Source organism: Ochotona curzoniae, unplaced genomic scaffold, assembly GCF_017591425.1.
Source record: "Ochotona curzoniae isolate NIBS_2020 unplaced genomic scaffold, NIBS_Ocur_1.0 scaffold_4683, whole genome shotgun sequence".
NCBI lineage: Eukaryota > Metazoa > Chordata > Mammalia > Lagomorpha > Ochotonidae > Ochotona > Ochotona curzoniae.
In genome coordinates, this window is record NW_024467121.1 from 32,014,783 (window position 1) to 32,038,757 (window position 23,975).

General features: G+C 41.0%; 1 protein-coding gene across 1 annotated transcript in view; it reads right to left on the minus strand.

The window, feature by feature from the left end:
• The window catches only part of DISC1 (DISC1 scaffold protein), a 254,432-nt gene that overhangs the window by 171,174 nt on the left and 59,283 nt on the right, over nucleotides 1–23,975 (minus strand). Inside the window, exons 5-8 of the mRNA XM_040968315.1 lie at nucleotides 23,105–23,237; nucleotides 19,439–19,674; nucleotides 10,952–11,006; nucleotides 6,435–6,537 (exon numbers count right to left, since the gene is read on the minus strand). Of these exons, the coding sequence (XP_040824249.1) occupies nucleotides 6,435–6,537; nucleotides 10,952–11,006; nucleotides 19,439–19,674; nucleotides 23,105–23,237 (527 nt within the window). The remainder of the gene's footprint in view (nucleotides 1–6,434; nucleotides 6,538–10,951; nucleotides 11,007–19,438; nucleotides 19,675–23,104; nucleotides 23,238–23,975) is intronic.

The window sequence follows — 23,975 nt, forward strand, 5'->3', positions numbered from 1 at the left end:
CACACTGAACAATAACTTCTGCAACAGTCCATCTGATGTGTCCAGAGCTGATTAATAACTGATACAGCGCTAATTTTTGTCCTTCTATCCAACTTAGGACCAGTTGGAGAAAATCAAATATACTCTCTTAAACAATCATAGAGGATGCTGCTTCTAGTCACCACCCCAGCTTCCCTATTCAGAGCATCTGTGACACCTTCTCCCCACCCCCTTCTCTTTTTTTCTCTGCTAGGAATTCCACTTCCCACTGCTCTGCCTGCCTTTGAGCCTCTGCCAAAACAGAAGTGATGGTGGCCAACTCCCTTGCTGCAGCAAGCTCTGAATAAATAGGTTTTACTTGTTTTCATGGGGTGGACCTTTGTTTATGTTTCATTCTGGACAGACATCATCTTGGAAAAGTCTACCAGGCCCCATCGTCTCCCCAAGCCATAATTCCAAATCATGAACTTTTTAGAGAAAGGGGAAGCAAAAAGGACAATAAGGAAAAGAAGTATGTGTGCTGAAGCTCCCAGCTCCTACCTCTGCCCTGGACTCCATTCCTCTTTCATACACCGGGCGATTGCTCATGAACCATGACCATCTTTTCTGTTGCTTCTCTGCAGGGGCAGACAGAGCAGCACCGGTCCAGGCCTTTTGAGAGAGAGTCGCTGCTGACCCAAGGCAGCAAGGTGAGCCTTTGAATGCAGCTCGCAGGCCTCTGGAACGAGGCTTTTTTTTTTCCAGCTATGTGCAATGTTCAGAACCCACAGGAAAGGTTTTTAACCATTTAATATCTTCCTGGTACATCATAAAAGATGATTTTGGCAACAAGACATTTTAGAGTGTTATCATTAAAGACTGAATAATAAAGCTCATTTTTTAAAGATGTATTTATTTTTACTGGAAAATCAGACTTACAGAGAGAAGGAGAGACAAAGAGAAAGATCTTCTGTCAGTTGTTTCACTCCCCAACTGGCCACAATAGCCGGAACTGAGCCAATCCAAAGCCAAGAACCAGGAGCTTCCTCTGGGTCTCCAATGCAAGTGCAGGCTTCCAAGACTTTGGGTGGTCCTCTACTATTCTCTGAGGCCACAAGCAGGGAGCTGGATGGGAAGTGGAGCAGGTGGGACATGAACCAGCTCCCGTGTGGGATCCCAGTGAGGACTTTAGCCACTAGGCTACCATACCAGACCCATAAACTTCATTTTAAATACAATTACAAATACCATTAAACCTTTGTGCAGTTCTTACTTTTCTTTGCTTGACAATAAAGTCTATTTATTTATGCTAGAAAAAGATCTCAAAAATGTAAAATGGCACTTTTTTAGTAGACTGAGTACTCTATATCAATTCAAGAACAGATCAAAATTTAAATCAGTGTTTCAAGCTTTGAGAAAGGAATTACTTTGATGTCCTGATGTTTAGTATTTATCCATTTTATGCTTAGAGTATCCTGCATATTTCCATGATGTTCCTTTTTCTTTAAATCAAATCAAGAGACATTTCAGTCTGCCTTTAAACATACTCTGCAACAAGAGCATTTTAGGGACAGATTTTAACCTCTTTAAAGGAAAAAACACAATTGAATAAAGTCATCTTTTAAGAAACAGCTTTTAGAACATCACATACATTCTGTAGGCTATCTAAAATAAAGGATTCTGTCATTGTTTGTGCCTTGGAAAGAGAGAGCAGAAGGACTTCCAAAAGACAAATACATTTTAAACCGAGGGGAGATCCAAAGGTTTACACTCTAATAACCAAGCAAAGATCTCCACCAGACATGGGACAGTCCCTTTACTATGCTCCCTCATAGTCAAGCAACCAACTCATTGGGCTGGCTAATGAGCCATGTATATTTGAAGATGTAAGCCAACTAAGACCACCCAGCATCATGAGAATGACACAGCAAAGGCTGATCTCCAGAAAGCACAAGAACACTACACCGAAACTACCCAAGCTAATGGCTACAAGTCAGACCACAGGTCACCCACTTAGCAGACTAGGCTCCCTGCTTTTCTGATGTTTCCCTTAAGTGGATCATGCAGACATTTGCCTTTGAACTTAAAGTCACTCACATCCCACACCTGTATATATATACTGTGAAGCTTCTCTCCCTCCCTCCCTCTCTCTCTCTCTCTCTCTCTCTCTCTCTCTCCCTCTTTCTCTCTCTCTCCTACTGTGGTTCTTCACTCTCATTTTCCAAGATTCCCCAGGGAAAGAGGACTGCTCTCCTGACTCCTGGTGCTCTTTGTTTATAGAACCTGCTAAGTAAAATTCTTTGAACTAATTGTGACATGCTACTAAATGTTCCTCTCCCACCAGAAGAACCAAGGGTTGCTTCCAGGGCTGTTCTTTACCCAGGATGTTGGAGAAAACACAAGGTCAGGCTTCCAGCATCAGAGAGAAAACCAGACAGACATAATTTGGACAGAGTCACCAGGATGTCTGCCAGCTGGAAAAAAAAATCTGACACAAGTGATCTCAGGTCATGGGTCAGATAATGAGACATTAGGGGATGTGCCAGGTAAAATAGTATCTGTAAATGTCACACAGCCAACACCTACACTCTGCTCCCCTCCAGGTCCAGGGCAGGTTGCTAGCCACTCTGTTATGGCAATCCCCATCTAGCTGGAGTTATCAAAATAGAGAGCCAGGTGAATTAAATAAGTATGCCTTCTACGGCAAAGACAAGGTAAGAGGAGAGTAAGACCAAAGAACTGCCACAAGATGTATTCTAGCCCAAGCCATCAGCAAGGCTACAAAATGGACTGCTTATCTGTGATGAACACTGGAGTTCATATTCCATACCGGTGAGGAAAAGTCTGAGTTCACAGTCAATCTGTATTCACTCCAAAGCCCAAGAAGATGACTAAAAACAAACATGGCAACTTAGTAGGCCATCTCTCCTCTGGCTGCTGCAGTGGATCCAGTCCTCATGGAACATAAAAAAAAAAAGGAGTTATAAAAAGAGTTACAAGATTTTTATAGTTACATCAATACCGAGAAGTTTCACTGAACCAATTTGATGCTATAGCTAAGTACCAATACTTTCTTAATTTCCCTAAATGATTTTAATATAAATGCAAAGTAAAAACCATGAGTTTAGAGGCTACATGTATTTAGAAATAAAAGTTTAGGCAGTGATAGTAGAACTACAGATTGGAAGTCTTTGAGGAATAGAAAGAAAACAGAAATATAAAGATGGGCAAGACTTAGCACTACCTCTATAGGGAATTCTGGCAAGCTGGTTGGGAAGCACAGAGCTGCCTCTGGCATCTAGACCAATGTAGGTGCCTGGGCTCTTTTAATAGTTTCTTCATAGCTTTTACAGACTATTTAAGTCTGACCTTTATCTTGTGCCAAAATAGCAGAGCTGTGTTTGTTCAGCAGAAGATTTTCATGTCCCATTGATTTAGAAGGTGACTAAGAGGTCTGCCAGCACAGTGAGGCTGTCGACTGGTCAGCAGCTGCAGATGGTGTCCAGCATCCAGAGCTTGCACATCAGTGAATGCCACTTGTATGTGTGTGCCACCCTGATGCAGCCCTCCTTGGCTGTGCAAGCCCTATCTGTGCCAAACTCTGCCTAAACTGCAGATTCATGGGGTAAAATAAACGACTGGTGACATCTGAGGTCCTTAAGTCTTGAAGTAGCTTATTACACAAGCACAGACAATGTTATCTGGAAATGGGGTATTGGGGAACAAAACCCTAAAATCAGAGACATTGGCTTTGGGTCCAAGGAGTAGTCAGAAGCATAACAGCCCTCTGTAAAGGCTGTTTAAACGCACAGAAACCCATGGATTTGGACTGACCTCCTGGACTAGGCCCAGTAGACCAGACCAAATGGAGCCACTCACATTAATCTTCCATGCCACTGAGGCTAAACTACGCTATTTATCTGACATTCTGACAAATCAGGGGGAAGGGAGGGCGGCAGAGACAAAAGGTCAGAACCCTAGATTAGCCATCACTAGCTAGCAGGATGAAGCCACTTTAGCCTTTATAAGAAAAGTAACTTGAAACAACCCATCCTCTGTTCTGCTTCATTTTTCTCCAGCCTGTTCCTGCTATGAAACCAATTTCTTCTGCTCAATTCATCAAAATTTCATTTCATTTTATGAACAAGGTGTTGCCTGTTTCTACAATCACCAGTGAAAGCCAATTAAGATTGCAATACTATTTTTTCTGTAATGTTGTCTTTTGATGAGGCTACAGGAAAGTAAGAAAACTATCATAAAACTATTATTGAAAGCTGGAGGAGAAAGGATCCTTGTAGTGACAAAATGTCACTCAGTAATCAACAAAGGTGATATTAAAAAGTGTTGCCAACACACTGACTGACAGAGTCAAAGAGATTCGCAGGCAGAATACAGATGTCTCCACTGGCTTCTTGTCATTTTGTGTGATGAAATATAAGAGAAGAGAAATGAACTAAAGAATAAACTGCTAAGTTTAAAGAAACTAAGATCTGCTAGGCTTGGGAAAAAAAAACAATAACTGCTTTTCATTTCCAGCCTCTGCAGATGGGAAATGATTCCCAAATCAAGAAACAGCCTCAGGCCATAGATCAAATATAGGATCTGTCTATATATATAAATCCAAGACTGAGAAACATAAAACTTCCAGACAAACAAAAGGCCCACTAAAATGTCAAGACCCATAGGGTCTTTTTCCAGTTAAAAGGGCTTCCAAGAATCTCAAGGGCACTGTCCCTTGGCATGCTCACACTAGAGAAAGAATTCTCTTAGAGGGGTTTGCTGTGATGGCTTTTGTCTGAGTAAGAGTTTGCCATTCAGATTAGTGGATTAGGAGAAAACAAGACTGTTACTGCAGGCAGAAGTGCAAAAGAATGATGACCGCTCTGCCACCAGTACAGCTCAGAGGGACAGTGTACTGATGAAGAGCTCCATTCACCCAAGAGCCTACAGGGTAGTCAAGAAACAGAGAGGGTGAGAGGTGACAACACGCTCAGGTCAGCCAATACACCACACTCTATGGCAACAAGATGAAAATTGACAAAACTGGGTTTCTGTGAGAGCTGCTTGTAAGCCATCCAATTAGGCTTTGATTTTTCTTTGCCAACCAACAGACTAAAAAGAAAACCCAGACCGATTTGCAAGATGTATTCCATCTTAAGCATTTTGCCTGCCATTCTAAAAAGAGAATTTTCATAGTGGAGTAAGAAACAGCTCAGCTGCCTGAATTATATAACTTCTCCCTTGGGCTCAACAGACACTCATCCACCTGTATTCCTGGGAAAGATGTATTGATAGAGAGAGAAAAAAACTCTAACTCAGAAGCAAGGTTGTGTTCAGTCGTCTTTTTTTTCTCTTAGAAAATGGGGTCATAATTCCAAGTAAATGGCATGTGAAGCCACTAAGAGCCAAGCCTCACATTCACATCGCAATGTTCTATTGGTTGTAAATAGCATGCGTGACTGCGCTAGGGACCAAATTACTCGTTAGCTGCCAACATTAGTTGTTTAATGATCTGAGGAGCAGAAGCTGCCAATTATTGTATTCCTTCTTAAAATACCATTTAAAACGCATACATGTAATTATTACACCTTTTCATAAAATTTTTATGACTCCTTAGAAGTTGATGCACTGTGAGTTCATTCAACCTATGAAACTCAGAGAATTTTTGAGGCCATGATTACATTACTGGATTAAAAATCCATAGATCTCACATAGTGGGAGAAGTGGACTCCAGTTCCTGATCTGCCACTCCTTAACTAACTGAGTGAGCATAGCCCAAAGGACACATCCCACTGCCTCAATCACCTCGTTGGTTCATTAAAATCATGGTGTCTCCGCCCTACCTAATACAGGTACTGTGAAAGTCAGCTAAAATAACAAGTTCAGAGAAATGTTTGACAGGACTATTCAAATGGCAGGGTAAGACACTAATTTCAGAGAGCCTTGTTTTCAAACTACTATGAATGGGAAAAAAAAAATCCTTTAATAGCCGCCAGAATAAGAAAGGACAATGATCTCCCCAGAAATCTCCAAGATTTACCACTAGATTTTTAAAGTGAGAACATCAACTTGCTTCATATTCCCATCCTTCCTCCAAGAGGAAAGGTTTGACCGTGTGCAATAGTCTTCACTGAGCACCTATAGATGCCTACCCTACATACATCTGCTTGAATTACACATCACATGCAGTAATCCAACCTTGTAACTCTTAAAGAAACAGGAACCAAAAAGCCAAAACATAGCACCTACATAGGGGTCATATTATGTGCGCATTTATATTCTTATGTACTTTGCCCAGCCCTTTATGAGGAAATCATGCTCCTCTCTATGGGTTTTAGTGAAACACCTCACAACTGTTTTCTGATATCTGAGTATGTATGTATAAGTAATGCTAGACTGCAAATCAGAAATAACACAATCCAGTGGTGATTGCCATCACGCTGGTCCACAGGCCTGTCTCTTCCACTTCCAGTTACCTGATACAGCAAGCATTTTGGCTTCAAGCAAGGCTGGCAGTTGGGTTTCAATATCACTCATTTTCCTCCTCAGAGTGCTGCAGAGTCTCTCACTCATACACACCTAGAAGGGGAGAAAGAGTCACCATCATCCATGCTCAGCTACATGTCAGAAGGTTGCACAGAGCCAGGCCAGAGAGTTGGGGGTATGTACCTAGCTAAGAGGTCTAAGAGGGTGATAGGGAGTAACTAAACAAGAATTTAAAACAACAAGAAATGAGGTGAGGAAAGGGAATAGCAATAGGGAAGGGGAGAGTGGGGCAGGAAGGAGGAGGACAGGGGAAAGGCCAGGGAAGAAGGAGAGGGAGGTCCTGGTATATTCTAAATCCATATCCCCTTCCCTTCAACAGACCCTAACATAAAACTGACAGTAGTTAATATAACAGGCTGTAATCACCAGATAAAATGCCATCCTGTCTTCTCCCTTTGCCAGGTCTTTCCTCTCTATTCAGGTCTGACACACCCTTGTCCCAATTAGCTTAGTTTACCCACTTCCTTCAGGATTCTCTGTACAAACATTCCCCTTGTTGATTACCTGCTACAAATAGCAGCCTCCCTTGGCCCTCTTTGTCCTCCCTCTTCGTTGCCTGACATTTTCCCACAGAACACTCTTCCATTGACATTTTATTCCTTTGTTTTTATATTTTCTCTCTCTCTCTTTTCTTCCCTCCCTTCCTCTCTCCCTCCCTCTCTCTCTCCAGAGATAAAAGCTCTATGCTAATAGAGATCACTTTGTTCTGTGCCTGGCAGGTAGTAGGCAGTAAATAAATATATAGTCATGAAGATCAAGATCAGAGTGTCAGCTACATTTAACTTCAAGTGAACATCTGGGGAAACCTTGAGGGCACATATTTGTTGGCAAGTCAGACTTGTAAACAGACAAGTAACACTTGGTAAGGTTCATGTTGAATCATTTATTTTCCCAAGCTCTTAACACTTTGTGTTTTTCTTGAAAACATTGACAACAGCACACAGCACAGATCAAATAAGAATGACCATATGGAGATCATCTGTGGGGATCCACTAAGCGTATAATCTAAAGCTTCACTCTTTCTGGGTCTAAAGTTGAGATCTCTGAATGAATCTAGGTTAATTTCTAGAATTAACCTAGTTGGATTCACTAGATGCCAGAGAAATTATAAATTCAATGTCCCTAAAATAATTTAGGTCTTTCCAAATATAATCAACATTAAATGTTTTGCTTTCTCTGAGTGAACTGTAATTATTTTTAGAATCAAAGCAGACCTTGCCCATCCTGACTAAAATACTCCACTATTTCTTTGTGCAATTACATGGGATATTTTCCTCTTGGTGGTTGTAACTTTCCAACACCCTTGTAAAAGGTTCCAACTCATTTTGGATGAAGACAACAATTTGATTGTCTCTGAGCCAAAGGCTGCACCAACAGTGCTCAGCTTCTATGTGTCCAAAGTAAACTTGAAGCCTTCTCCATGGCCATGCGCTCTGGCAGCATGTCATACCAGGACGATGTCTAGGACATCTTTCCTGGCACCAAATTTTGATTTGGCCTGATGTTCAATGACTGGCACACCCCGTCCAATCAATCTGATGACTGGCACATGTCACCAGAAGTCTTGGGACATTTTCACTAACTCCAGAATATCTCCCATAATTCTTTCCTTCCCAAATCTCCTTACTAAATTGCAATGAACACTCTTTCAGGCTCTGGTAGATGCAATCCATTATCTACAACATTTCACCCATTTTCCATTGTTTTGTCCATGTCTTTTATCCCATTGCTAAATTTGATTTAGGTAACTCATAAGAGATGAAAAAGCCTAATGAGTGAAGGAAGGTTCCCTCTCTCTGGATGGAATTTACAGATGATCAGATGTGCATGTGTGTGCACACACAATGTACATGCACCACATGGTCACCCAACAATCTAGTCTACAATGGATATTTGTGTGAATAGGAAGTTATGCTTTAATTATCTATAGACATATACACATCCTCTCCACTCACACACTCATGTGGGTGCATCTGGGCATTTTCACCTATACATGCCCAGAAATTCTGTATCTTCATTCTATCTATAAATAAAATTACTCTTCAAGGAACACATTGGCAAATGGAACATTTAAAGTTACATTCAAAATCTAATGGCATGAGTTTCTTAATTTTATGGCAAACAAAAGTCTAAGTTCTTTTTTTATATAAATGTAGTAGAGAATGGCTTGAATGTCAGTGTGCCTCAGATTTCATTTTTTGATATCTTCACCGTCAATCACACAATATTAAGGGTGGAACCTATAGGAGGTACCCAGGTCATGAGGGCAGAGTTCTCATGAATAGGATTAGCACAATTATCAAAGAGACGCACGAGATTTCTCTTGGTCTCTGCCCACCATATGAGTACACAGTAAGAAACCAGCAACTAAAGGGGACCCTAACCAGAACCCGACCATGCTGGCAGTCTAACTTTAGACTTTTCAAAAATTGAACTCTGTGGTTTATAAACTACCAGGTCTTAGTACTTTGTTACAGTATGGTGAATGAGTTAAGATATCTAGGAAACAAAGCACATCATTTTGGGCAAGTCTAAGGTCTTTAACAAAGTTGAGTATTATCAACAAATGCCAATACAACGTGCATATGTGTGTGTTGTATGCACAATATGTTTTTCAAGCACACACATATAAACATCTGGATTATAACTCATTCATGTGAGTGCCAATTTGAGTCCCAGTTGCCCTTCTTTGCATCCAGCTTTCTAATTATGGCTTGGGAAACAGCAGAGAAGAGGCCAAAGCCTTGGGTCCCTACACCCACATGGAGACCCAGAAGATGCTTTTGGCTCCTGGCTTCAACCAGGCCCAGTGTTAGCCTTTACAGCCATTTAGGGAGTGAACCAGGGATGGAAGATCTCTATGTCTCTTCTCTCTCTATCTTTCTCTCATCTTTGTCTCTCTCTTTGTAACTCTTTCAAGTAAATAAATACACCTTCTTAAAAATAAGGGAGATGGAATTTACCACTTTTCCTATGCCAGGAAGCTTTTGTTCCTCTCCATCTCCTTATTGGCTCCACTGAAAGCAAAGTGAAGAAACTGATAGAAATATGAACGCTAGTGGGCAGGGCCATTGCACTTGGAGGAAGAAATTCAGGTTACTCTCTCCTGCTTCCTCTGCTGCTTCACATAACCAAACTGACAAAGTGAGTCAGAATCTCAGTTCTCCGTGATTATTAATCAGATGGAATCACAGGTCGCAGCCAAAAGGAGTACTCAACCAGTCTCCACACAGCCACACATAGTTGTGGCTAGGGATTCAGGTCTTTGCACTGAACTTCATATAGAAAGAAAAAATCATTTTAAAAAGAAGTTCTTGGAGTGTCACCCTGCTCTTCTTCTTTGAGTGTATGTTCATAGGAAGCTCTGAGGCAACAGAGCAGGTTTCAAACTTTCATGAGGTCCCAAGTGTACTGCCATCTTATGGTCTATGATCCTAACAGAAATCTCTCCTCTCCTCTTACATAGGGTAAAATAGCTTATCACACCTTAAACAGGAGACTAGTAGCAAAACCATTAGAAGCTATATTCAGAAATCACTAAAACACAAAACTGACCAAAGAGGGCAGCATAACTATATCATTTTTGCCAAGAATCTACCCCCAATTTTGTGTTAGCTGTGGTGATCTGAAAAGCCCTTGGAATGCTCCATGTATTCTTTCTCTGGGCACTTTCAGGCCCGTAGATGCTAACCTGCTTTGCTCTTTGCTCAACATCTTTTCATTTCCCCTATTTTTCCACCTAACTACTCATCCTTCACACCTTCCACCTAAGGAAGGTATGTAAGGATTTGTATTCTGCCACATTCTGTAATTCATTGGGTAATTAATTCTACTTCTCAATCCGTCAATCACTTTGTCAGAGTTAACTATTTGGAGATCTGTAGTCATCCTAGTTAAACAGGACACTGACCGTTTAATTTAACTGATTATGTGCTCCCAGTGAATAATGGAGAAGTATTCTTTCACTACACAAACTAAGGTTTCAATATAGAAGATAACATAGGCAGAATAATTCTCAAGACAATTGCAAATTTTCAGAAAAAAAAAATAGCAACCATCGCAAATTCATTTCCATTGGTGAGGAATGTCAATGTTGCCCAACCAGAAGGAAACAATTTTTCAAATGATCCCTCTCTGGGAAGTCTTTTTAAGCAAAGGTAATCAATATGCACAAAAGCAATCCCTTCCTAGCCTACAACTTGACAGCTCTTGCTGAAGCAAAAATCAAACTAGTCTATTTCTGAGGTGAACATACGTCAAGACCTCTACCATCAAGAGCAGCTCACTCTACTCTTCTGGCTCTTCTGACTTATCCATCTGGCCTGTAAAACGGCCTTGGAATGTTGATCCCACAATCCAAGCACTCTGTGATCTGCAACTGAAATTAAGTCAAAAGAAAAATTTATCCTCAGTTTGTTTTTGATAATGGAAATACAGCCATGCTTACCTTAGCAGTGATTTCTTTAAGTGACAAATTGAGAGATTTTATCCTTTCCTGGAGGCTGAAAGAATTTAAAAAAGAATGTTGGTCTTCTTGACAACCACAGTTCAGTATCAGACCATGTAGAAACACAGAAAACAGTGAACTGGTGACTGATTCAAATATGTGAGAAATACCACACCAGACTTGTTTCATTTGACTGTGGAATGAACATGCTGTTATAAATATCTTATCACTCCATAACTTTGCTACTGGATGCTAAATATACCTTATTTTTATTGATTTTATTGATTTTATTAGATTTACAAAGAAGAGGAAAGACAAGGAGAAAGATCTTCCATCCATTGGGTCACCACTAAAATGGCCGTAATGACCAAAGCTGAGCTGATCTGAAGACAGGAGCTAGCAGTGTCCTCTGGATCTTCCACATGAGTGCAAGGTCCTAAGACCTTGGGCCATCCTCCACTGTTTTCCTAAACCATAAGCAGGGAGCTGGAAGGAAGTGGAACATGAACCTGTACACATAGGAATGTCACCACTTGCATGCAGACGATTAGCCAACTGAACCATTGTACCAGCCCAAACTTAACGCTGTTGTTAAAATCTGCAGTTATTCCCCAAAGTGCACATATATTGATAACAGGGAGCATAGCCAGATGTGCCTGTTCTCAAAGGATTAAAATTCACATTCCTACATTCATCTGCCTAGCAGTATGGACTACACAGTGCATTAAAGGGAATTAAATCTTACTTGAAATTACCTTATAATCCAACCTTTTGTGCCTTTTGTATTTGACACTGACAGAGTATATACAAAACACATATATTTCAAGTGTGTCTAAAATAGTACCTCTGTTTTCCAAGTGTCTAGGACAATTCCTAAAACTGACAAGCAGACACTCAGTTAACATGTATATAATGAATGAATCCACATAATTAAGATTCAGCTCTTATTTTTGAGGCTGTTCCTCTTGAAGGATAAACGAATGAAGACAACCAGAATACAAAGAAAGATGAATACTTGACTGTGAGGGGACTAGAAATGCTACACGAGGAGGAAACTGCTCCAGACTGCCACATATCACCTTGTCTTCATGTGAACAGTAAAGATAATGGCTTATGCTGCAGTAAGGTAGAAATGAGAGGATTGATGAAATAGGTGGGAAGTCAGCTGGGCCTCAGAGAAAGAAAAAACCAGGAGGGAGAATGAAGGTCCCGAGAGAAGAGCATGCTAACCTGATCAAATGGTTCACATGGGAGAGTTGTGACAGAAAAATAGGGGTTTGTATGTAGGTTGAGAGGAGGATGGGAAAAGTATGGTGGCATACCAGGCTAATCATCCACCTGTGGTGTCAGCATGCCACATGACCACAGATTTGAGTCCTGGCTACTCCACTTCCAATCCAGCTCCCTATCAATGGCCTAGGAAAACAGGATAATGGTCCAATTCCATGGGCCCCTGCATCCACATGAAAGGCCTGATAGAAGTTCCTGGCTCTCAGCTTCAGTACAGCCGAGCTCTTGCCATAGTGACCATTTGGGGAGTGAACCAGATGATGGAAGATCTCTCTTGTGTCTCTCCCTCTTTCACTCAGCAATTCTGACTGTTAAGTAAAATAAATCTTTTTAAAAAGAGATAAAACTTAAATGGAATGATTATATCTAGAGGGAAAAGAGAAGGAAAGAAGTGAGGGCTTATCTGTATGTGTAATGCTTGTTTCTTTAGGGAAAGATAATCAATGTTGAATATTAGAGAAATACTCATTTTCATTAAATCACAATGGTAGATAAATGAGAACTTTTGTATGTTGAAATGTTTGGGATATTTGCAATGAAAATAATTTTAAGGGGATTTCCAAAACAAACCCCACTCAATGTTAGATATCACACCAAAGAGATTTTGGGCTTTGTTTATTCATTTTTTGCACAGTAGAGAAATATGGAAAAATGTTCAAGGAGAAAATCAATTGGCCAGGGTTGTGAGGGATGATTTCGAAGAATCAGGTCAATCTACAAGCAACAAAAGCAGGTAGACTCAGTGAAAAGAGAACCTTGGGGCCTGAGAGCCTGCAAATGGAGCAGGTCACAGGTCATGACGTTGCTCGGGAGCAGTGAGAACATCTGCCCCTGAGCTGCTCACTTCTTCATACGTTCATGAACTTAACTCAATATCCCAATGTCTACAGGCCACCCAACTAAGTCAGCGACTTACAGCATAATGACCTGGCCCCTAAAATCACTCTCTTACACTGCTAGAAACACAAGGAAATTTACAATAGTGAAACGAGGAGTGGGCATTCTAAAAAAAAAAAAAAAAAAAGATCAGAGAAAAGAAAAGGATTAAGACTTGGGGTGTGTGCAGGCAAGGAGGAGGGGTACATGACATCAGGAGAACTTTGTATGACACAGGTTGCAAAGTTTTACCAAGAAGTGGCCAATTTTTTTTTAATTTCTTGGTTATTCTCCAACTGTAAGAACTGTCTCTGCGGTTTCCCCATGAAACTGTTGAACTTATCTGGACAATAAGATGCTGGACTCTATGCTTTGTAGATTCTTGCAAGGAAAGAATCTCAACTGAATTTGACCTGTGGTAATGCAACAAGATAGAAGAATCCACCATGGGGGAGAGCAAGTTTGGGGGAGGGGAGGGTGGAATCCCAGTGCCTACAAAACTGTGTCACATAATGAAATGTAATCAATTAAAAAAATAAAATAAAGTGACATAATGAGAAAAAAAAAGAACTGTCTCTGGACATTGTCACCTCCACCGATTTTGTGGATATAAGCAAAGCTGCTGAATTGGGAAAGTCTAGAAACTGATGCAGCTTTATTTTCATGAATTATTCCTACCTAAGACCTACTTTCAACAGAGAAAGGTCGTCCACATTAAGTACAACCAACCCAGATCAAGGAGGTGAGAGCAGAAAAAAGGACAGGGCAGGTGGAATCAGATTCTTCTAAACTCAGGCGTTACAGTCTGATAAAAAGTAATGTCTTCTGTGAGAACACTGGAGACCCACAGCTGGAATCCTGCACTCTGCAATCCTGCCTTAGAGAGCTCTAGATCCTGAGTGGTCAGACACTGGATCTTTGTAGAGACAGGAAATCTGAACATCATTCTAACAGGCAGAGTGGGGCCAGCCAAAGTGTCAAACATGGGTCATGGCTATGTCTGATTCCAGGATCAGCGCCAGCTTTGGACTGCTGTGCCTACTGCCCAAACATGAAAGCTTCCTTAAGCATATACGCACTTTAACTTGCTGGTCTCATGCTATCCACTCAGCTAATATATTCTTAATACATGGCTCATTGCAGATTAGAACTTACATGAACATTAATAGCGTATTTTAAGTAGGTGTTCCTATCATACACAAAGACTAGCTTGTGCATTAACAATTAAGACAGGTGCAGGTCTCCTTATTCATATTGAAAGTTTATCTGATTCAAATGGCCATGCCTCTAGGTAATGCTTAACATACCATATAAAAAGATAGATCAAGCACTATCTTCCCAGGGGTTGATGCAGTTCACAGGCCTTGGCTCAGATCTGGTCCTATCCCAGAAAGGAAATTAGTCTCACCCATGTTAGGGGAAGGAGGCAGTGATGCGGATAATTGAATGTATTGTTTTATATTTGATTTGATTTATATTTAATTTATTTAATCTAGGCTATATTACTTTTTTGCAGTAGATTTACCTTCCTAATTATGTTTTGCTCAGGCTAATATTAACATTAGCAGCTTCCCTAGGGTATACACACAATGAAAGCAGTAGGGGGCAAAAGGATATGAGTAATTTCTATATTATGCTAGTGATTTCCAAGCTATTTTTGAAATAGAACTCATTCAAAATTTTACACAGAGCTGTAATATATAATCTAGATATCAGGGGACTCACAAGTATTGGAGTAAATAGCTGGCTTGAGGTACAAAGTATGTCCCATTAACTGTCTACACACACCCAATATTTCTGCTAATCATACTGGTCCTCAAACAATACCACTAAATTAGACCACTTCAGTGTTGACAAACAAGAGCCCTGTGTTCTTCATTGATTAAAACTAACCCTCGTGTTTTTGGGAGGTTGTTCATGGCAAATATAAAATATCCTCTTAGATCAAATTATGGTGTATCCTGGAAAACCTATAAGTTGTTCAAACAAATTAACAGGTGTGTTTTTAACAAACATACCAATATAATTTTTTCAAATGAGTATCCTTATTCAGAGTAGGTGCTCTTGGAATAAAAATCAAACATTTATTAAATACTTGCTATGTGCCAGACGCTCTTCTATATTTTTTATATAGATAAGCATCTTAAATTTGTATTATTATGCTATCAAATAACAACTATATTCATTCTAATTTCCAGACAGGAATACTCAATGAAAGGAAGATGAAAATGAGTTGCCTAAGATTAACTAGCTATAAACTGAAGAAGCTGAGATGATAACTCAGGCAGTCTACCTGACTGTTCTCCTACCCACTAAACCATACCGCCTCTTCTTAGAAGCTAGGTACTTATTTTAAGTATGCTATCATTTCACAGATGGGTTTTTGAAATTCTATTTCAGGGTTAAACATGACTACTAAAGGGACACATTTGCAGAGGAGTCCCAAACACCAACGATATTGCCAACATCATATCACAAAGTCTGACCTCAGACAACTATCAAACTCGCATCACTCATACCCTGTTGATGTGCTGTACTCATGAATTCCTGGGGAAAGCAAGGTGTATGTTTTTCCTTTGTTTTTAAAAGTGCAAGTTCACAAACTCCTACAACTGCAGCTGTAGCCACACACAGCCCTCTGCTTCCTCCAGATGATTGAAAAGATGTCCAATCCCATACATCCATTGCTTTTGACAAACCAACCAGGAAGAAGGTGCAGAGAAAACCCAGAGATTAAACAACAAAAATCCTAAGGAATGGAGAAGCCGCCCAGGGACTGCTCACTGGACTGCCCTTTTTGTATCATTCCAGTGTGATGCTGCCCCCTCACAGTCCCAGGAGACCATAACAGGACACTTAGTCTTGCACATGAGTGTCTGTTTCAACCCTCTGGGAATATCTGCTTGTGTTCCTTCTGGATTCTTGGGTCCATTCTTCAACTCAGGCCTCGGCATCTCCCTTTAGTAAGAATGCATCTAAGGGAGTCATGGGACTATTGTTTTTTGTTGTTTGTTTGTCTGTCTGTTTGTTTTTCTCAGTTGACTGAGATGCTACATTTCATTATTTCAAATCTCACTGGAAAAGAGTGCTGACATTAGCCCAGCCTGTGTTCTGTGGAACTGAGGATACATGTAACAAAAATGCCTGCAGAACTTGAGAGGCAGTACCCCATACTCCCAGACCCAGGAGGAGGCTGCAGGGCAGCTTCCTGCTTGTTCACCACCCTCTGCATCCCAGCTGTGCAGGCAGGTTCCCAGAATCTGCAGCAAAGGCCTCGCCAGCCTCGTGTCACACCAGAGATGGCCAGGTTTTTTCTTCACAGTTTGTGCCAACGGTTTGTAAGAAGAAGTGACATATTTTTCCAATTGCACAACCAAAGACAACTCATCCATGAGAAGCCAGAACACATTTCACATGAAGCATGAAAAATCCCAGGAGCTGAGGAATGAAGAACTCAACCACAGACTATCACGAGCCAGTCAAGCATTTCGAAAGAATGTTAGGATGCATACTACGCAGCCTTCCATGTCACCACGGTTGCAATTTCTCTAATGGTTCTGACCTCACTGCACTGTGAGCCATACACAGGCAAGGCCAAGTCACAGGCTGTCCTCTGTTGCTTTTTGAAGTGTACAAAAAGTCAGCAGAGCCTGAGCTAACGGCACCAGGGAGAGATAAGCTACAAATCCCCTCTCACCTCGATTTATGCCAAATAAACACAAAATCTCACACACTAGCGGTGTGGCTCTGCGAAAACCCTAAAGGCAGTAACATTCTCACTGTGCCCACTCTTTTTTTTTTTTTCCTGTACCTCCCTACTCTGAAATCCCAAGGCCATTCTTTCAAGCAGGAGTGGCGGCAGTATGGTATGGAACCACTGGGAGGAATGCCAAGGTCAAGGGTTGAAAATAACCCTTCCAGGCGCCTCTCTTCAGGAGGCCTAGCAGGAGAAACAGGTGTGTTTGAAAATCCAGAGAACAGTCATTCACTAAATACTCTGACAGTTTTGGACAAAAAGTTTGAAGGCTTTTCCAAGACTGAAATTCCCATAATGAAGATGGCAAGTCTTATACCTAATAAACGACTTACCACTGCTTAGTACTGCTTAAAAGCATGCAAGGTTTTAACAGGATATCAATGTAATCAATTACCCTGCAAGGTGGGTATTATAAACATCATCCCTACTTTCCTTTCAGCCAGGAGGTGATTGACGGGGGATTCGTGCTCACACAATCAAATGGCAAAACCCATACTCCCAACCACTGCAGGTGACATCTTACTAAGTATTTTCTTTACAATAACACAGCAGAGGGTTAATCCCTCTTCTTGCTGTAGGCTCATCACACTTGTCCTGCTCGTGCCCTATCTGCATGCCCACTCACAAACTTCTCACGCTTTTGCCCAGCATTGCAAGTGCCTGTTCTGAATGCCTGTCTCCAAAATAAAACTACAAGCTTCAGGAGGCCAAAGGGGCTGCTTCTTGGACTTCTGGCTAAGATTAAACGTGAAGGAAACAGGAAGATATGTACCTGATGAGTACTGCGCAACACACAAAAAAACAGGGAAGATTCTTACTCCCTATGTAGTAAAGTAGATAAGAAGTCAGGCTTCAGGATTAGAGGACAGATTAGAGTATCAGTTTTCCTTCTTATTAGTTGAGACTTTGGGCAACTTATTAATCTTCTTAAACTTTTTTTCTCACTTTTAAAATGGATATAAAATTGAAGCAACTCATACAGTAAAGTTTGGCACATAATGGATACTATGTAAATGTTAGCAACCAACAGCAACACCTCTTCCAGATGGAAACATTGCCACTGGGTTTCTCCCATCCTTCTCTCTCTTTAATGCTAATTTACTTTCTTCCATCCAATTGAAAGGCAAATTCATACGCAAACATACACACACACACACACACACACACACACACACACACACACACACAGGGAAAGGGGAGAAAAAGAATATTCCATCTGCTTAATCACATCCCAAATACCTACAGAAGAAAGGGCTGGGAGAACTTGAAGTCAGGAACATGAAGACTAAGTCATCACCCTCTTTTAGAACTGGCTCAGAAGCGGAGTAGCCAGTACCCACGCCAGAACTCCAATAGAATGAGTGTGTCCTGGAGATGGCACAGTGGCATAATGGGCTAATCCTCTGGCTACAGCACCAGCATTCCCTATGGGTGCCAGTTCATGTCCTGACTGCTCCACTTCTGATCCAGCTACCTGTTTATGGACTGCAAAAGCAGTGGTTGATGGTTCAAGTCCTTGAACCCCTGCACACATGTGGGAGACCTGGAAAGAGTTCCTGGCTCCTGGCTTTGGATCAGCTCAGCTCTGGCCACTGCAACCATTTGGAGGAGTGAACCAGTGGATGGAAGATCTATCTGTTTCTGTCTATAAATCTCTTTCAAATTAAAAATAACTAAATGAATGTTGAAAAAGAAGAACAATTAGGGTGCCTCTAGACATGGCTTCACCCACTGCTACAAAACATCCATTCAAGTTCCCCTCAATTCATAGCACACCTTCTACTTTGATGAGAGGTATAGCTCACCTCTCTCCAACGAGCATCCTTTGCAAAGATTGGTTCCAGGATTTCTAAACAACTGACCTTCAGTAGTTTTCAAAGAGAGAGAGGGTGTCCATGCAGCTGCTTATAAGTGAAAAGGATGACTATAGGAATGGAGAGGTGTGCTGGCATGTAGCAAACTGGGTGGACAGGTTTGGAAGCAATTTACAATGCTTACAATGTCCCACACAGTGAAGATTTTATTCATCAAAATACTGAATGTACATCCACTGAAACATACTGACTACCTCAAAAATAAATATGAGCTATGTTAGAACTATTTGTTCACCAAACAGGTCAAAAATGTGAGTGATCCAAAATCAGTTAGGGTAAAGGATATTGTTGCTCAACAACTTAAGCTTCCACTTTGCTTGCCCACATTCCATATCAGAATGCCTGGGATCAAGTCCTGCATCAGTTTCCAATGCATATTATCTGGGAGGCAGCAGATGACAGTCCCAGTATTGAGTTTCATGCTCCTGATCATGCCAGTCCTGTAAGAGTTTCTGGCTCCTGCCTTCAACCTGGCCCATCTTAGCTACTGCAGACATATAAGGAGTGAGCCAACTGATGAAATCCCTCTCAATTTCTCTCTCTCTCTCTCTCTCTCTCTCTCTCTCTCTCACTCTCTGCTATTCTGCATTTCAGATAGAAGATAGATAGGTAGGTAGATAGATAGATAGATAGATAGATAGATAGATAGATAGATAATATTTTTTAAATCATTTAGGAAATAACCAATACCTCTTTATGCTTTCAGGAGGCTCCACACAGAAAGGGACCTGCCTGGCTGAAGCCAGGGTGTCCTGCAAGGCCATGCCGATGTCCTGCAGCTGGCTGGGCGAGAGGTGCCGCATCAGGGCAGTCAGATCACAGCCCTGCCACTGGAGTTGCTGCTCCTGCTCAGCTATTTCCTGTCGCAGCTGTTGATCTTTGGCTTCCAGCACAGACATCCTGGCTTGAAGAGCTTCAATTTCCTTCTACAGTGAATAAAGAGAGCAGATTTCACAAATTAACCATGCTCCTAGCAAATTGCTCTGCCGATAATGACTCATTTAAATGAGGGTTGGCCATATGCACCAGAGCCATGAAGCTCCTCATCTGAGGCAGGAAGATTTTTGGAGATTTGCTGAACTGGAAAAATGATGACAGCTTTGTATTTCTGATGAGTTGGCATATAGAAAGGCATTCTCTCCCAAGCATTAAATGACTATGGGGGAAGGGAGATGAGCCAATACCTTGACATGGAAGCTTCCAGCACAAGAGTGGCTGGCTTCTTCTCAGATAGAAAAGCTGGAACACTGGACAGCAAGTGGCATGCACTTGAACCAAGATTTATGTCATACGGCCATGGATCAAGATAAGAAAAGTTAATCATATGAAGCTTTAATCTGTAGAAAGAAATTATTTTTGCTTTAAAAAAGACCATGGCTTTTTAGATCTACAGGATTAAAAGAACAACAGGATAATGCTGAATAATTTCATGCAGTCTAAAGTTCAAAAAATATTAAATGAACCTAATTGTCACTAAGATAGCCATCCAAAAATTAAACAGTCCAAACAGTAATGTCCAATACTGAAGTCAATGAATAAAACAGGCAGCAGGTAATAACACCCATCGTGTGCACAATGGTATAGCAAATAATCATCTTGCTTACCGCATTTATATCTGGACTTAAATCTGAACTCTTAATTCACATGCTCCCATGTTTCACACATTGGTTTCTAGCTGATAAGAGCCTCCAAAATCTTACTGATCTTCGTAGCTTCCACCTGCTGAATCCACTTTCAATGTGGGAGAGCGGGAAGGGATAAGTTGCTAAGGACCTACTACTAAGATGTTCTAAGGAAAAAAAAAATACAATGTTCCCTCTGGGTTCAGGATTACAGAATAATTGACAAAGTCTCTCAATTAACTTCTTTACTATAGCATTGATTTTTCCATACCTCCTCCTTTTCTTTCCTTTAATCATGTTAACTGAAGCAGAACAAACAAACAAAACTCTGACATTGAACAGGTAGGTAGACAGGATGTGAAATAATTTCCAACCTTCCCTACACAGCAAAATTTTCTACCCAAAGTATTGAAAGTGCTTTGATGGCAAAATATAAACTACTCAGAAAAATTTTTTTCTCTCACATGTAAAATGGATAGAATGCACATCACACAAAATTTAGCATCTTAATCATTTTAGTATCTAGTTCTATGGTATGGACATTCACATTGTTGTGTCACCATAACCATCCCTCAAGAGCTCTTTTCATCTTGCAAATAGAGATACCATCTCTGGTCCCTTCCCCACCATGTCCCTCCCTGGCATCTACCCTTCTACCTTCTGTTGCCATGATTTTGCCTAGTCTAAGTAACTCAGTCCTTTCATGACTAACTTACTTCACTTGGTTTAACACTCAAGATTCACCCAAGTTTTGGCAGGTGTCAGAATTCCCTTCCTTTTCAAAGTTGGCTATATGACTACACCACAATTCATTCATTCACCCATTGATGACTATTTGGATTGGTCTATCTTTTGGCTTGGGGAATAAATCTGCTGTAAATATGCATATACAAATACCTCTTATAGTTAATGAATTCAATTTGGGGGTATACACCCAGAAGAGGAATTGCTGGATTGTGTGGAAGTTCTGCTTTAACTTTTTTGAAGGGCCACAACATTGCTTTTCAAAGTGGTCCTATGCCCAGTTAACACAGAAATCAAAGCAATTCTTAGACCGCTCGGCCACCTTGACACGTTATCAAAGCAATTCTTTAAAATGTATTCACATAATGTAATTTTGCTCCTAAAAGTCTTCCAGTGATTCTCTACTGCAAGCACAGTCAAGACCAAAGTCTCACAAGATCCACATGGCTCTATAAGGCTCCCTTTGGTTCTGACTCCTCTCTGAACATGTCCTATACTCCCTACTTCATGTGTCACATAGCTACACTGACCTCCCGGCTACAGTCGAACTTATTCCCACCCTGTAGACCTTCACATGACTGTTCAGAATGATCTTACCAGAAACAGTTGCAAAGACCACATCTTTTCTCTCAGGAGTTGGATTCAATCTCAATCAAGAGTAGATTCCTTTACCCCAGAACTGGGACCTAGGCATTATAACTCACACCGCTCTATAGCACAGAAGTATCTAATGCTGACATTGACTATATTTACCATTTATTTTTTATCTCTTCACCCTGACCCACAGTGGAATATGAGCCCTGAAGGAATCTTGAGCAGTTCTAACAGTGTCTGGCACATAGCAGGCACTCAATAAATACCCCGTAAATGCATGCACAGTCTAGTGCTTTTCCCAGTGTGCTGCCAGCACTAAGCTACAACATAGGGTGCTTCAAAGACTGACTATCTGGGGCTAAAAGTATTTTCTCTATACTGTGACATCCTTAGGAATTGTATAGACCTTTAATTTGTGAAAACCATTAGAAGCTCAAAGTGGATTTCACATCTCCAGCTGTCCAAATTTTACAATAATAGTAGCTGAATATTTAAGGGCTCAGTTTATTGGGAAATGCTTTAAAATTGTGATGATGACTTTTGCCTCCCTGTACCATCTTGTTACCATAGCAATTTGGGTGAGGAACACTCAGCTAACTACACTCTTCAGGGGACAGAAATTATTCATGTTCCCCTAACTTGTCTCAACGTATTCAACTATTTAGCTCCTAAGCCAGAATTTTGACTCCAGTGTTGATGACACATACTCTTGCCATGAAGTCACATTGTCTCTCATCGGTGTCTTCCCACTACTCCCCATTCTTTCTTTAGGACTTCAGGTTCAAACATACATGGACCCAGCTTCAAAATTCCCTGTCTCTGGGGGCCCCTGTCTGCTTTCAGAGCTCCCAATTTGCCCCTGGCTTGACTTTGGTGTTCTACCAAGAATTCAAGCTCCTTTGTAAGTCTCAGCAAACATCGGTCCAATGCCTCAAGCCCTGCAAGTAGCCATTAGGTATTCCAGACAGGTGCACCCTGCCCAGTCCAAACAATTCTGCCTCCTAACTGCTGCTCACTATCCACCGTGACAGGAATTTCCATAAAACACTCTCACTGCACGGATGTCTTGTTGCCTTTCCAGGCAACTTACTAAAGGTCAAAATGATAAGAGGTGACAAATTGGTCCAGGAGACAAGGAAAGTATATTCAGCAGGTAATGAGGAATATCAGAAACAGGCACAAACGCTGCTGAGCTTTCAACCCCTCATTTGTAATAAGATTTCTACAAGCCCTCTAGCCATCATTCCCTACCATCTCGCCCTTCTGTACTTTCCACGTTGATGGCCAAGGCTCTAATTGCTACATTTGAGCAGAGCCAAGACCGACTTTTTTGCATCTACTTTAACTACATGAGAAAAATCCTGTCCTCTTTCTTGAAGAGTCATCACGTACTCACCTGGAGCTGCTGCTTTTCCTGCAGAAGCCAGTCCCGCCTGGTGAGGGATGGGCACAGGCTCTCCCGAGCCATGGGTTCCAACAGACGCGGCTCTGCTCCACACATGGCCTGCGTGTCATCACCACTGCCGGCCCTCAAAACAACACACATAGAAATACAGATGAGCAAAAGCTGCAATTTCCACGTTAAGTGTTTGAGTAAAACAACTAAGTGTCCCCTAGCTGTTCTCATTTTAGGAGGGCCACAGGGAAAAAAACTCTAACAAAAATTTCTTTAATAACAGTCTGCTTGGGCTTTTGTTTTCTCCCAGAGCCACATTTCTATTATTATATTCGCACTGCCCAGTATAGTCATCCCTGGCCACATGTGGCTGTTTAACTCAAACTAAAATGTGCTAAAAATGTAGAATATACAAGGGATTCTGAAGATTTCAAACTAAAACACATTTCAAAATGATCCATTCATAATATTTTATGTTCTTTATATGCTGAAATAATATTTTGAAATAATAGGGTGAATTAAATATAATGTTCAAATGAACCTTAATTGTTTCTTCTTGATTTAAAAAAAAATGTGGTTACTAAAATCATTTAAAACCAAGCTTGACTCTCACATTATGTTTTCTTGGACAGTACCTCCTGGGACCATCTTAACAGAGCTGAAGTTCAACAGTGATCTTGACTCCCAATATTAAAAAGATGTGGCGTATTTGCAGATGCTCGAGTAATGGCTTCTCAGAGAAATTATGTCCAAAAGTCTCTCAACCAAGCTGGCCTTGTGGTGTAGGAAGCTAAGCCACTGCTTTTAACACCAGCATCCTACTTGTGCAGAGAGAGCACTTGTGCAGGTCCTGGCTGTTCCACTTTCAATT